General features: G+C 38.7%; 1 protein-coding gene across 2 annotated transcripts in view; it reads right to left on the bottom strand.

Moving 5' to 3' along the window:
• The window catches only part of cnih3 (cornichon family AMPA receptor auxiliary protein 3), a 51,122-nt gene that overhangs the window by 12,811 nt on the left and 21,703 nt on the right, over window positions 1-16,608 (bottom strand). For both annotated transcript variants that reach the window (XM_026341609.1, XM_026341608.1), the window contains one exon: window positions 111-223. In XM_026341609.1, coding sequence (XP_026197394.1) covers window positions 111-223 — 113 coding nt within the window. The remainder of the gene's footprint in view (window positions 1-110; window positions 224-16,608) is intronic.

A 16,608-nucleotide genomic window follows, 5' to 3' on the forward strand; every position in this document is an offset into this window, starting at 1 on the left:
AGATCAAACTCAAGCAAATTGTTGGCAAAGCACACATCTGTAGGTCTACACACACACACACACACACACACACACACGCAGACAGCCGATGCGATGGATTGGATAGTTACCTCCACGTGTTATAGAAGAGCAAGGGGATGTTGAGGCCCACAGTCAGCCATTCCTGGGCACACAGGAACATGATACAGAAGAGCCCATGAATGGAATACTCTGGTAGCACCAACTACAGGAGAAGGACACACAAGCAGGAGGAAGAGGAGGATGAGTCAGAGAGATTAGAGCGACTGATTATTCAGACTTGAATCACGGATATAATGCTAAAGAATGCTACCATACTGCATTGCGGATCAGTGTTATGAAATACAGATATTGCATAAATGTAATTTGCTGTTATATTAGAACTACACAAATGAAGCAGAACTATATTAAACAATACTAATGGGCAGTTTGTTAGCAGATGCCACATTATCATTAAATGCCCACAGGTGGAAGAAAACACATCAAGCATCATCATTAACATTCAAATCTGTAGTCTCGCCTATATTAAGCCACCACAAATCTGTCTATCAGCGTGCATTCCAAATGGCTTCATGCCCCCAACTAGATTAAGGAAAGCTTAGCTTCACAGTGGGCAGTGCACACTGATGGCAGGACTCCATCATTATCAGAATAACTGGAGGGTTTGGCCCTCCGAATGCGGGATGTAAGGCCACCTCCTGGCAAACAGAGAGGGTAAGAATATGTGCACCCATCTCTTTAACTTTCATGGCACACTTTAATTTAATTTAATTTAATTTATCAATTGTGGACAGGTAAAAGAAGCTTATACTTGAATTTTTGGTAAATGCATGGTTAACTGTAAAAAGAACAATTTAAAGCTATGCAGATATAGATATCCATTGTATCTGACATTACAATCTACTAAGCTAGATCACAATCTTTCCCCAACCTTAACCAAGTGCTTTGAAAATCTAAACACAACCATAAAAAACTTAAGTAACGCTGCGCATATTGTTGTTTTTATTGATATATTAATATTATCAATGTATTTGTTAAACCTATTAAATATTTTTTGAATAGTTCCCAGCGAAAATTAAATGACATGTGAGACAGATAGTGGACATTTGATTTATCACAGAGGTTTTGCTGAATGTTTCCTGTGTCTCCTTGAGGCAAAGTTGATAACAGCTGTGAGGCTGAATGTCTTCACAACTTTAAAGCTACAAGCCACAAACCTAAAACAATAAACTGAAACATATGTCACAGAGTTATTACAGAACTGTGTTGATATTCAGACTGAATTGAGAGTTTTACAGTTATTCACTCTGTTACACATTTAAAGAGTTAAAATAAAAAAAAAACAACAACATTCAAGTGTAGCTTTAAATTCCATTTAAAAGCTGATGACTAGAATCACCTCATAGCAAAAGTTAAACACAAGGTTATATTATGCTATCTTAATACGCTTACAAGAAAGCATGTGTAAATGATATGGTCACACATAATGCTGCACATTAAGTTCTAAAAAACAAACTCACTTATGCAATAGTTTGCACATTGTGACTGGCCTAGAAAGACATGCCACACATTGTGACAAGGTGGAATCATGACTCTGTATATTTTGGATGTGTGTGTGTAAAGTGTGTGTTGCTTCAATTCTCTTTCTTGTCTGGTCAACCAGTATTTCCTACGTAAGTCCTTATCGCTATGATACTATACTTAAAAAAAGAGGAAAAGCTTTTGAAGTAAGAAGAAAAGGAGGTACAGGAAATCTAGATAAGAAGCGTGTAAGATGAAATAGAGTACAGTAAGGAAGCACACTGAAAAGAACAAAATCTCTGAAGACATCTCATGCTTGCTACCATGTGAAATCCTACATTTTTGCAAAACACTTGAAAAATGTACACACATTTTCACAGATTTATTCTTCACTCACTGGGTTATATGATAGGACAAAGAATGTAGAAATAAGTGAGTCCGACTGTAATAAACTTCTACTGCGTAAACATGACCCCACAGTCTATTGGTCTGTGAGGGGCTGACGTTCACTTTGTAGGACTAAAGAGCTGTTCACACTACACTTTCTATGTAGACACATTAGAAGTCATTTACTGTAGGAAACCTTGTAAGAACAAAACTTCTTTTTACCCAGTAGGTGGTGGAGACCAAAACAGAGCTAAAAGAAAGGCTGACGGACATAAACTTACCAGACAGTCCACAGTTGCCCCCATTCATTTAATGGGCTGTTGGAGAACCTATTTTCTCTTGCAATGTTTATAATCTGACAAAAAAAAAACTTTCATCACGGTCTACATGAAAACTGTGTTAAAGAAAAAGCTGCGTTATGTCAAAGCTCATTTTAGCAAGCTTGTTCTTAAATGAGGCTCTAAATAAAGCTCTGAAAGCTTTTTATTTCAAGCGTTGAGCAGAGCAGCAGATGTTGGTGCTTCCTAGGGCCTGATAGTGTTGCAGATGCTCATCCCAGACTTGACATGTATTATCATTGGCTACCACTGGAGTTAGCACGCAACCAGTGAAACAAGCTTGGGTCAAATGTGGCCAGTCAGACTGCGTGGCTAAAACTGCTTACCCTGCAAACCTCTGTGAACACCTGAATAACCCAAATGTCCTAACCACTGTAGTTAATGTTATTCACTAAGAAAGCCACTTCTTTGCTCATATATATTTAACAGCGTACAGGGCGACGCATTACTGTGCCATTTAGTGCTGCCTGGTCTGGAATGTTACTGTGTGTGCAGTGTTCAGGATGCATTATTCAGATGGCTACACGCCTCCTAATAACAGAAAAACACAATTTTAGTGAATAGCTCTTCAACAGCAGGAGACTAGAAAACTGCTGCAAAGACAAAACCTAAATATATCTATTTGCTTTCACACATACAGCGGGGACGCTGTGAATAGACCGCATACACACCAGTTCTGTATGCATGCAGCTCACGGATGAGACGCACACACACACAGACACAGATAAAAAGCTCATTAAAAAGCAAATAGTCACTTTGAGCTTTACATTCCTCATTTTCTGTCCCCTTCTTGTTCAAATTCCTAACATATATTGTCTGACAGCACTCAGATGAAGGTACAGACATGGTCTACAACAATGTTATGGGCATGTCGTGTTTGCATGATTTTGTAAATTCCATCTAATTCCCACATAGCTTAACATTTGGGAAATTACAAAATGCATGAAGATGGTTTGAAAATAATAATATATAAATTTGTTCTAAAGAGAGGTTGTTCCTTCATTAGACCTCCTTGAGAAACAGTTGTTGAGAGGTGGCACAGACACCAAGAACAATTGTTTTGGACAGCAGAGCAAAAAAAAAAAAAAAAAAGAGATAAGACACTCTCCATAGACAAAAACACACAACGGCAGTATGGAACAAAACATGCCTATGTTAGGTTGATATTAGAGTTGTCACTGAAAGAAAAGCTGAGCTCTGTTGGTACATCTGTGGGCAGTAATATTTGAAAGGCACATGCTTGGTCTTTGAGAAAAGCCACATTGGCACTAAAACCGTGTGGTGGATGTTTAAGGGAGGCTGTGTAAACCCTTCAAGGTCTGCTGTGGACCAAGCTCCTTTCAGCTATTTCGTATTTCAGCAAAAAGCACGTCCTAGCAGTCCTATTTGCACTGTAAATACAGCCAATCTTGCCTGACCAGAAACTATTCAGTTAAGGTCTGCTGAGCATTTGGACCAATTTGTATGAACAGCTGTGTTGAAATTAGTTACATTTTATCACTGTCTAATTATATTGGACCATACAAACACAGTGATGGAGTTTATGTTTTACTATGATCCTTCTTTTATTTCAGAGCTGGGAGTGAATGCAAACAGGCACATAAGGCATGCAAATGATTATTATACAGTACTAGTCTGTACAGTACTATTCTGTATTAAATATGTTCATCATACAGTAGATTGTAGTAGTTGCAGGCTGTTTTCAAGCTGTTTAAGATGTAATTTAAGGCAACTACTACACACCGCAAAATGCAAGATTCATATCCATAAGATTAGTAATTTACTGTAACGCTTACTTTGCTGAACAACTCAAAATTTTGTATTATTATATAAATTTGCAATTTTGTTTTATAATATGTATTCATTCAGAAAGAACTATAAAAGCACCAAAGAAAGATGAAAGAAGGCCTTGGGAATAATCAAAGCAATAATAACACCAGAAGGATTTAGCAGATGTTGTAGATAGTTAGAAAACAGAACAGGTGTACACTCTATATAACAGGTAACACCTAAATGAGTGATTTAAATCAACTTGAATATTTTGAGTTGATCCAACTCATAGGTTGGATTAACCTAATTAAATTAAGTTGTCCTTGCTTAACTAATTTAAGTGTTATCTGATGTTTTTTTCAGTGATATTATTCTCTGATTGGCTGGAGTGCATGTACAGAATTTAAGCAGTCCACTCCAACCACATGGAAATAATCCACAGAGCTTAATGTGCTGCTCCTGGTGTCTTTCTGGCATCACAGGAGAATCTATGCTAGGGGAAGTAAGATAGGTGAAAAGATTGGTTTTAAAATAAAATTTGTTCTTGTTCATAGATTGATACTATTTATATAACTGTGTGTTAAATATAAAAGTGGAGCCACTAGGTGATCAGCCTGGTTCTACCTTAATTAATAACTTGAAATTAAACACACTGATTAAAAACTTGAAATTAAACACACTGGTACTCGCTGACCATGGGATATTGTTGTAAACTGAAAAACCGTTCATACACAATAGATTTAGTAATGTTTTTTTATTGCTGCCTTTCAATAGCAAAAAGCAAAAAGGATTTAAAAAGTAAAAGAATTAATGATGGTAGATAATGGTAAAGTCCTTTAACTTCCTGCCTGTTTTTGCTTCCTCCATTTTTATCCACCATCACTCCCTCCAGAAATAAGTGTTTTCTGCTTTTTCACTTTCACGTGGTCTTTCCCCCCTCTCATTACCCCTGTGCTGAGGCAAACAGCTCCCAGACCTCTTACTGCAAATCACCGTCCAACATGGTAAATGAGAGCTTCTACCCACGCTCCTTTTCGGAGCCCAAGTGGAACTTGGCAGGGCTGCCTCAACCTCTCCAGGTCCAATTAGAGAGGCTACCCACCGCGGAGTGTGCTCACTCACAGCTGAAAAAGAGGCCAAAGAGCTTTTTAAAAGTGACTTTTCAGGCAGTTCTGCTCTGAGGCGCGAATGGTAAAAACATCAGGTCACGACCAACACGCACAGCTAATGAGGGATATAAATAAATAGAGAATAATGAGAAAAGGACAAAGACAAATGCGCGGGCTTCTGCATGTGCATGAGTGATCACACCCGTTTTAAACTCATTTTGCTGCTCCTCATCTCACCATGATCACACTGAGTCTTGGTTTGTCACCCATAGTTGTGCAGCTTGCAGAGCAGCAGCAAGTAAGAACGTACATACCTGAGCAGTAAAGGGTGGCTGTGAACTCTCCTAATGAAATGTAATGTTATGATTTGCTGCTTTACATATAAAGATATCACCTTGATTTCTGATAAATCATAGTATCACATTAAAATGCACTCACAAATGACAAAAAGGCTCCAAATGTATTATTAATGAGGCTGAAAGCTTTTAAATTATGAGCTGAATTCTAAAAAGACTGGGTCCCACATTTCCCATAATGCAACAAACAACACAAAAACACAACCAATAATCACATTTCCACACTGTTACACTGGAATTAAATCTAACTGACTGAGGCAGATTATGTGAGTGATCCCAAAGAAATACACAAATGTAGAAGTGCTAGCAAACTCAGGCAAACAGACAACTATGTTTCACTACAGAAAGTGAGTAAGCCCACTACAGATGCACCTTTCCAACCAGGAAACATAACTCTATATCTCTTTCACTCTCGATGCAGCTTCTTGTTCATATAAGCTGCTGCAGTTTTTCCTTACTTGCTTGAGACCCAGTTGTGAATTAAAATCTCAAGCCCCAACAGAACAGGCAACTGTAATTAAGCTTGGCAAAAATAAAAAATAATTGTACATATTTTACGGCCTTTAAATGATTCATATTCCTCGGAGAAGCTGTAGAGCAGGTATCCACGTGGTTCAGATCGCTGTGCAAACAGGATTCAGATGAAACGAAGCCTTAATAACTAGACTTCTGTTGTGTGGGGAACACTTAACCACAAATAAGCTCAAATGAATTAAAGTATATATATATAAGTAAATAAATAATAATAATAGTAATCATAATAATAATAAATTTGCACAGTTAAGGGAGAACATGCCAACTCCACAATGAAAGGCATCTCTGTGGGCACTGAAAACTGAAGTAATCATACGAACAACTGAAATAAATGAACTCTCAAAGCAATATTGTTCATTTAAACATACAGAAATAAACTGAAATATTACACTGTAGTTGCTAAGTCACTCTAATATTGACACTTGCAGTAATGTATTCCATACTCAAGGGCTGCTTTCATTGATTGCTGTGCTGCTGAAAGATCACTTTCCCTTGAGCTGAAACATCAAAGGCTCCTCTTATTCAGCATAAATAAAGCAATCTGCTGATGCCCTTTCACCCTGAAGGCAGGCATGATAGGCATGAAATTGTAAGAGTCTTGTTTCTGCAATACGTGATGAAATTTTCTTTTCGCATGGCTTGGTGAGGACAGCTGCCACGGGACTCTGTATATTTTGAAAAGAGCTCATAGGCTCCGGTTTGTGACATATGCAGTATGGCCTTCAGCTGGAAGGACATGATGGTCACTGGGGCACAAGTAGAAATAAATTCAAAGATTTATTCCAATCATAACAACTTTCCAGTTTTACTTTTTTGGATGTAATTTTCTAAGAGTAAGAGCAAGTAAGAGTGTTAAAAAGCAGTATTTGTCATTTTGTAATGAAGGACTGCTCAGATGAATATCCTTCCGACACACACACACAGACACACACTATCATGTCTTGTTGAAAGCATGTGACAGGGTCAGAGTCTCACCGTGAGATAAGTTAATTGTACAAGTTCCTGGTATAAATGTTTTTGACAGAAGCGAATAAGAAGCCATCACGGCCGCTGGGATCCTCCCGTTTTCTTTGTGTCTAATAAATCACTATCAAGTGAGGATTTCTTATGTAGTTCTAACAGCAGCACAGGCTTTATCTTTAAGCTTTCCAATCCAATCCAACATCCAAGTTAGACCCAGCATCGTGGACCACAGATTTGGCTCTTCCAGAAAGAATCAGCATTATTAATCGTAGTTGATACTAAGTTCATTTAATGCTTACTGATAACATTAGACTCATACTGCTTTTGTAGAAGTTGTACATATGTTGCGTTGCACTCCATCCATAGTGCTGATGTACTCAAAAGAGACTTGTATCATATTGTTGGTTTGTAAATAAAATCATAATTTTACCTATTTTAGTCCCACACAACATTAAATGGTCTGGTCTGTTCCATTAAAACGTTAGAGAATAGCCCTATTGAATAAGAGCTGGAGGTCCTGAGCTTTGGTGCTGGGATTGAGGCTTTAAATTTGTGCCTAGAATGAATGGCAAACATGGAGGCAGCACATATGCCAAGAAAGTCACTGCCTGAGGGAATGATTCACATGATCACACAAGACATTAGGACTCAATATTAACATTTAATGAGGGGGGGAAATAAGAAACACTGGACAAAAGTGCCATTAATCATATCTATCTATCTATCTATCTATCTATCTATCTATCTATCTATCTATCTATCTATCTATCTATCTATCTATCTATCTATCTATCTATCTATCTATCTATATCATTGCATTTGCTATGAATAAATTCTAAATACATCTATACCAATGCTATTAAATGCTATTAAATGCTATTAAATGTTATTAAATGCTATTTATATCGCTGTGCTTCTAGCCAGAAAAGTCCACCCTGTGACATCATCTGCAGGTGTTTTCCTCTCCTGTTAAGATGGTGTCATCTGGTGGGGTTCAGGTGGTGCAGGTCCGCCAAGACAACTACTTCAATCATTTGAGCAGCCAGATGACATCATCTGACCTGAAAAACCGCAGCAGTGCAGCACCATTCATATTTATGAACTCCTCAAACTAGAACCATGGGCAGCAAGATGAAAATCAGTGAAACTGCCCTTTAAGGTTGGACAGAAATCACCATTACAGTTAATAAAAAAAGTGAATGGGACTGTCATAATTCAGTTTGATCTTCCAGGATGCAGAGCGGGCATGTTATAGCACTTAAAGAGATACTGAATAGAAATACTTCAATTGTTATTTGAAGTTAAAAATAGCTATATCAATCAGTATTATAAGAAAAGCGAACTCAATTGTTTCTTGAATTATTATGTTTCTGTCTGTTTCTGAATGAGGAAACCCCAACTGTACAAGTTCTTACTGGCTCCCTATTGCAAGAGCCTCTTGAATAACATGCAACCACTTTTCATTGAATCTAATGCTGCTGCTAACTGGCTAAAAAGTGACAATGATTATAGAGGCACGCTGCTGAAGGCAGTTTCTAAAGATTCAACTGGGATGTACAAATTACAGTAATTAAGCGGGGCCAGAGCAACATTGTTTCAAAGGGCTAGATATCCTAACAGTGCCCCTGCTTGTGACTGAGAATGACTATGAAGTGAATACTGTTGAAATTTTCCAAGCAATTGCTTTAGGAATGGAGCAATGGTGCAGCAGTAATGCAGCTATGCCTCCATCAGGGAAACATCTTTTCCCTGCATTGAAACTGTTTGTCATCACCGTGTATCAGTGTTTCTGCTATAATAATGTATTGACTAATCATAATAATTAGGACAAATGAACTATAAACAATGTTATAAATAATGTAATGATATCTCGGGACTCTTGGATACCTATAAGAAATGTGTATTTTTCTCCAGTAGGCAGCAGCAGCAGCCCCTGCAGAGCTGGAGATGGCTAGGATTCAGTGTCTTGCTCAGGGAAGTTGCTGTTGTGGAGGTCAGGGGTCAGCATGGTCATTCCAGTCAGCAGCTGCGCTGCCCCATGCACGGCAAGCTGTCATACACTGTGTGGCCAGCATTACATTTTTCCCACCCTGACCTCTGTGCACCACAACATTCCCACCACCGAGAGCTTTTAATGTTTAATGTGGCTGATTGGCGTAAACAAAAATGTATTATTCCCCTGGCAAACACATTCATGCATGATTACACACCATAACACACATACCTATCCCCCCATATGCCAGGTGTCAGCTTTGGATGTAGAACTTGCCCAGGTCAGAAGTCATACGGTCTGCCAGATGCACACACAGAGACAAACTCACATGTTGGCTGAATGTAGCTAGTTCCAGAATGGTTACTGCTGCCACCTCTATTGTTTCCAGACTAAACATATCCACAGCCTGGTCTCTGAGGTCAGTGACAGCAGTGGCAAGGAGACAGAGCACAGCTGCTGTCCTTGTCTATGTGTGTATGTGCACAATTTGCCACTTTAGTTAAGGGTGCATGATGTTTTCTTTCCCATTTATTCGCATAAATGTAGACAAAAAGCACACAGAGACCACACAAAGGAAAATACTGCTGAGTACAGTATAGTACAGTGTAGTATAGTATAGTATAGTATAGTACTATCTGAGATACTCTTCACGATTTGTAATAGGCTTAGACAAGTTAACAACCCTATAGATTCTTCCATATTCTTTACAAGATTTGGTGCAACCTCCCTATTTATCTTGCTGAATCAATGTCCCTACCAGGTGCTTCTGAGATAAATTATTGACATGATGCCCTTGATCTTTATCCGTCAAAATATGAGTTCATCCTCGAGTCCAAATGGATGTTTGTGGCAAATCTGAAAATACTTCCTCAAGGTGTTCCTGAAATTTGCCATTCAAGAACAACATTTACACAACACAATAACATTACGCCTCCAGCCACGACTGTCGCCAGTGTGCAGCCATAATGAAACTTGGTTGCTTCAATGTTTCTTGCTCTAAGAATAGAACAATAGTCTCAGGTGAAGCATTTTCAGTATGCAAAACAACCAACTGTATATATTCAATTGAAATCACAGCATTATGAACGCCAGCTACTTAGGTAAGGTAGGTCTCAAATGTTTCCATTACCCCAAACACCCCAGGAGCCTTCATGTAGTATAGGCGTAGGTTTGCTCATTGAATCTAACTTTTTGTAACTGTATCCATATGCATCCATCCATTGACCAAGCATGGTCACTGTTATGTTATCTTCAAAAACAGAGTTCACTTGAACGTCCACCAGGTCACTAGGAGGAAAAAGGAGAAATGTGCAATGCTACTGAATGCTAATGAATATTTACTGTTTGTAGCAATGAAACAATCCACTGAAAAATGAGAGAAGACCCATCCCATGTCTCGTTCTCTCTACTCGCTTATTAAAAATACCTACAGGGTTTTTAGATAGAACACTTGTTGACATTATGACTCTCTTACCCAAACTCCAGCCCGTTCCCTAATCCCGACCTGTACCTAAACTCCACCAACTAAACTAAACCAAGCCAAAAAGTGAACGTACACCTAACCATTCAGCGCTATAATCCCCCAAACAGAACAACCATCTGTGCAGTGCAGCCAGCTTCCCTTTGTGTCCTGTGTCTTGGCAAACCTCACAGAGTTTTATCAAAGTATGCAGGACAGGCCCTCAGTGGCCCCACATCATACAATACACCTTGCACACACTACATTACCTGCACGCCCAGCTGGCAGGTTTCTATGTACTATAAATATGTAAAAGCAGTCCTATAGCGTGCACACACACACACACACACACACACACACACGTATGTGTGACACATATTATGCTTGTGCATGCGTGCCTACACACAGGGGAGCATAAAAAAGAGATGATCAGAAACAGACGGAGTGTGTGAGATGCATGACGGACACAGACAATGAGTCACAGAGAGAAGCGGGACGGGGGGCTGTGGAGGGAAGGAGGCAAAGAGAACCTTTGTACTGAAACTTCAAAAGCATCATGGGTACCACAAGGGACCTTCTTCATTTTCCATCCCATCTCACCTAACGCCTTTCTACCCTCTAATTTGATTGACCGTAATTGGATTGTGGAGCAAGCTTCACCTTTACATCACCAACATTTAGGAGGGATGGAAACAATAGAGAAACCCCTTCTGTGCTTTTACAGTTCATAAATACCTGGCGTGAATCGCGTTTCTCAATCCGCAGTGTCAAATTAGGACCAGTCTCCAAGGTGTGCGGCAAAAGTTTCTCGCAGCCTGCGGGTTGAGGTTACAGGGACTTTTGAAAAAGAGAAACTTTCCTACAATGAGAGCGAGAGAGACACTGACCTGCGGGGGCTCATGGGAGGGAAAAGAGTGATGAGTAGGGAAGAGACAGGAGCAGAGCCTCAGAAGCAGGTCAGGATAGTGTGTCCAGCTCATCTGCTTTAATTTGATTCAGGTTCACAGATTCCTAACCACATTTTTATATGTTGAGTTCTGCTTAAACCTCCAGTTAATACAAATGTGTGCACATTACTGGTGCGCCATATTCCTCCCTACAAGGGGGCGTGCTCACACCTATCAGTTATATGGATCATATGTGACTAAATTTGTTGAAACAAATGACTGTCGTCATTTCATTACCTTCTCTATTGATATGACTAGCAAACAGAGCATTATTTATATACCCACTCAGCAGCTATGCATTAGCATTTAACTGGAGTTTCTGGCATCATTCACTTTCCTTTAGCTCTGTTTTGGTCTCTACTAACACCTCAGACAAAATATGAGGCTGTTTATTGCTCAACTATGTTCATCAGCTAGTAAGTTAGTCAGTTTATTTCCATAGTAAATGTTTGGCAATGTTTGTGATTTGTGGGTGAATTTCAAACTGCTTTAAGTAAAGTAGTAACACTTTGCTAACTCTCATGTCATCTCACAGTGATGTTAAAGGTACTCTTTAGTTTCAGTATTTGACGCCCTGGGAGCAGCAGTGGTGATTAACATCCCTGTTCATAATATCCAGATGCAAAAGGGTACCTTAGGTCACTATGAGACATAAAAGTACTTGTCAAAGCATCACTGTTTCATCGCCTGGAAATCAGAACAGTTCTTCCCAGGATCGCATGGACTTTACCCCTAAAGAACCCTGGACATACACTGTTTAAAACAATTTCTTCCAATTGCTATTGGGCCTATGAACAAGACCCAGGACGACCAACTGACACATACATATACTGGCCCAACTGTCCACTACCAGTGAGCCACATTAATGCTACTTTTGCTCTGCTGCTCCTTTGTTACTGTGCCTTCTCTTTACCAAATTGTACTGTATATTATACAGAGTCTCCAGATATACCTCTACACTGTCTATATTGCTCAGGTGGTATATAACCCTGCTTCAGTGCACCAATGCACCAGGACAAATGTGGAAATGTACTTAACAATAAACATCTTTCTGGAAATAAATGTGTATTTGTATGTGTATATGCTACCTGTTTCCTTCCTATACTAGTGAATATGACAAACATAATAAATGTGAGAAATATATGCAGGTGCAGATGATGGATTCATATGTGATTAAATCAATATAACAGTATGTCATATTCATAAGTGGTGAACCCATGCTATGCAGAAATGCTAATCCACCTATCATGTGATGCAGTAGACAGAAACTTTCAAAGTTGTCTCACCACATGCCAGATGAGCGGTTAACCAAGCAATCCTCATGAATAGTTATGAAGTGTTCAGAATGCATTGAGCGCCGTTTTGCCCTGGGCTTGAATCTACAGTGAGTTAACTTCCAGCAGGCAGGCTGACCGGCTCAGTTGATATTCTTGGAGAGAATTCATGTTGTGATACTGCAGTGCTCCAGTTCAGGAATGCTGCATTCAGTGGCACTAATCCAAAGTAGATTGTGGAAAGATGTATGTTGAGAGCAATGCACTTAATTTTCCACATGGAATTATGAATGACGACGTCCTAAAAATGGCTTTTGAATGGAGACAACATCTAACGGGGCATAACATGAGTGAAGTCAAGACTTACAGCTTTAATTCAAGGGATTTGGCTAAATTGTGGCATTAACAACTCACACATCTATATTTGTGGGCTCATAAATAATGGAATCAAACTAATATAATTATAAACACAAGGTCTGTCTTTAATACTTTCTTTGCAGACTTCATTTGTACATGAACAAATGTTCAAAAGTTTCCTCCTTATTTGTTTTGGGTCAACATGCATCTACAGTATGAACAGTAGGAAATGAGTGTTGACATTTCGTTAACTTCTCATATGATAGACTAGCAAACTGTTCATTTACACACTCAGCAGCTATGGATAATCATTTGATTGGAGTTCCTTTAACTTAGTTTTACTCTGTAGAAAATAATTGGCAACATCAAGAACTATGATTTGAGATGTTTTGTGGATGAATTTTCAGTAATTTATTGACCCATTCCTCTGTAGAAGACAACATAATCTCAGACAAGGTTCCCTGGAAATCAGCTCTTCTTCCAGTCTAACATATTCACATCACTATTAATATTCATTTCTTGCTCAGCTTAACAGTAGTTGCTATTTTCTTGTCAAAGACTCCCCCTCCCCCATGTCTTTTTCTTCTCTCACGACCTTCCTATTCCCTCTCTTAATTTTTTTTCCCTCAGCACCACCCCCACCTGCATTTTCTCCCTGTTATCTCCTACCTTTTGCTCCATTCGATTCTCGACTTTGCTCTCCACCTCCTAGGTCTTTCCTCGTAACGGTGTGTGGGATCAAGGAAAAGGTTGGAAGTAGTTTGCATATAAGCTCATTATTCTGACAGAATAAGACAGAGAACTTGCACAGTTCCTGGATAGGGGATCAGCAGAAGAAATCACACATGTATGGTCTTTAATCAGCATCAGACTGGATGGTGTTGTTTTGGTTTACTTACTGTGTGCTGCATAATTTTTCTTTTTGGGAGCACACACAGAAATGTATGCGTTCATTTTGTTCTGAAGCTGAAATTACTATGAATATTCTGTTGACTAGACTATAACGCCAATTATTTATCATTGTCATGCAAAAAATGAAGGAGGCAGAGATTATTTTACTAAAAGCTGAAAATGGTTTTATTATGTGATTATTAGACTTATGACGATGTTTTAGAAATATTGTTATTAAGTTATTATAAAGAAACACATTCTCTACTGTTAGGAATCACCTTCCATGGGATATTTAGAGTATACTAGTCCACATTATGACTGCAAAGTTCCTGGTACTCTTGTATCCTGAGAACTAGTCCATGAACCTTCTGTAGTGTAAAAGTTAAAGGCTCTATCTAGTAAATTCCACAGCAGGGCCAAGGTCTAATGAATATTAACTGCGCTAGACGGTTGACATGTCAAAAGCATGACAGTCGGCCATTATGCATTATTCATCATCAGTTTACTGCTTCTACAATTTCTTGGGCTAATCCATCCTGATTTCTGTGGCAAGCGAGTCTGGTGTGTTAAATGCTGTACTTCATTTATCCATTGATGTTCAGCACTGTTGAACAGACCCAGTAGTTCCTGGAAAGTACAAACTACCCCCTGACCAAGGGCGTCTTTCAGGGGTTGGACCACAGCCTCTTAAAGTAATTTAGACCATGGTTTCTCTGTTGTATATGCAGGTAGATGAATTAAGTTTCTCAAAATGTCCCTGGTTCCCTGGTAAAGTCCCTGCAGTGCAAACAGGTCCATTGTCTGTTGTGCATTGTTTGCTATGTGTCCTATCTTGTTAATACTTCTGGACCTTTGTTTTTTGTTTTTATGGCAGAGCCTTGCCTGTTCGGTTTGCCGTTGCTAGATTAAATTACACATCACATTGTTTTCAAACTACTGCTTGTGTTGCTGTGTTTTGCTGTTGAGTGCTACCTGGCTGCTGACATCTAACCTTCTCTTTGGCTGTCATCACCAAATCTAATGGTTCCTACTGAAGATGTAAGAAATGGGTCAAACATCTATCATTTATTTTTTAAAGGCTCAGTAATTTCCTAACACTGCTGGAAACTATTTTTTTTAAATTAAATATTACTACTACTGGAAGAAAAAATGTATTGCTGAGTACTGTGCTGTGGATTTATAACACATTTGGTGGTCCACTGACTATTTGGAGCAGCAGTTGTTACTGTTTGGGATTGAGTCAAAACAAACTACAGTTTTGTGTTCATGGTAATGGAGGAACATGTCACCAGGAGGAACAATGGCTCATTGATCAGTGGAGCTATATGGCACAGGGGAAAAAGATGCATTAGGCTGTGGATTCACAGACAATATTCATTAGGAGGATACATTCCTTGCTGCCTTTGGGCCTTTGCACCCACAGTTAAGGTCTAAAGCATGAACCTGCTTCATAACATCAAACAAAGCCCTTATCTTCACGTCATCAATGGATGCACGTCATGCGATGCCACACATAAACAACATAGTTAAAAATCATTCTAAAGCATAAACAAACAAAAGAATAAATCCACTGACACTCAAATACTACAAATTTCATTATCATTATACTGAAAGTACATTATCCAATAGAGATATGCTAACAACTAATGATAAGAGCAAGATGACCACATGGGCTTTTCCTGCACGGTATAATGCAGTCACCTCTGCTAACTGCCCTAGTGCTCCCACTATTACCTTCATTCACACACTCAGACAACCCTGGGGAGAACGAGACCACTAAGTATCATGTAAACTAATATGATATCAGCAAATTTAACCAGATCTTCCTAACTTAAAAGTTCATATTGTGATACAGTGTTACAGTGGAGATAATGATTTGATTTCTAATCTAGAGTTTGCTTATATACAACTTAAAGTGGTTTTACATGTGGGGGACTGATTATCTAAATCTACATATTACAAATTCAAATAAAAAGCTTCTAAGATTAAAACAGAGTTTGGAGTTTGTTTAAATGAACGAGACTCACTAATAATGTTTCCCCATTCTAGTGTTAATCTGGGTTTTTCAGATCATCATTAAGTCCACTTTACTTAAGTTTACAGCTTTATTAAACACCTGTAGCCATCACTCAGTAAAAGAATTCAGAAGAACATCTCAAATTTTTATTTTGTCCCCAGCATAGAACCAGGATTAATTAGAATGTAACTATTATGTCAAATTTTATTTCATACTATTCTACAGGCCATCTTATCATATCATCAGAGATGGCACATTTTGACAATTTACTGAGTAAAGTCTGATCTGTTTACTGTTTTCAGCCTCACTGTATTTATAGCAGTCACATGATTCTGACATGACTTCCTCTATTCATTAACATAAGTCACACAATAAAGACAGAATTGGATACTGTATGTGACTAGTTTCAACATAGAGTCTGTGAAAACTCAAATAGTGTGCATATATTACATTTCTACAATAACATAGTTATTGGGTCGCAAAGGTAGCTTTAACAGTAAAGCATTCTAGATATAAATGATGAGATGACACAAGCGAAAAGCAGCACGCCAGAAATAACAATTATTTGCTCGTTCCCCGTCACCTATTCATTACTACAGCTACAGAGGGTGGAGAGTGAGGGAGGGATAAGAGAGAGAGAAAAGAGAATGCAAGAGAAATTGAAACGGAGGAGC

This window comes from Anabas testudineus, chromosome 24 (genome assembly GCF_900324465.2).
Source record: "Anabas testudineus chromosome 24, fAnaTes1.2, whole genome shotgun sequence".
NCBI classification, from domain to species: domain Eukaryota; kingdom Metazoa; phylum Chordata; class Actinopteri; order Anabantiformes; family Anabantidae; genus Anabas; species Anabas testudineus.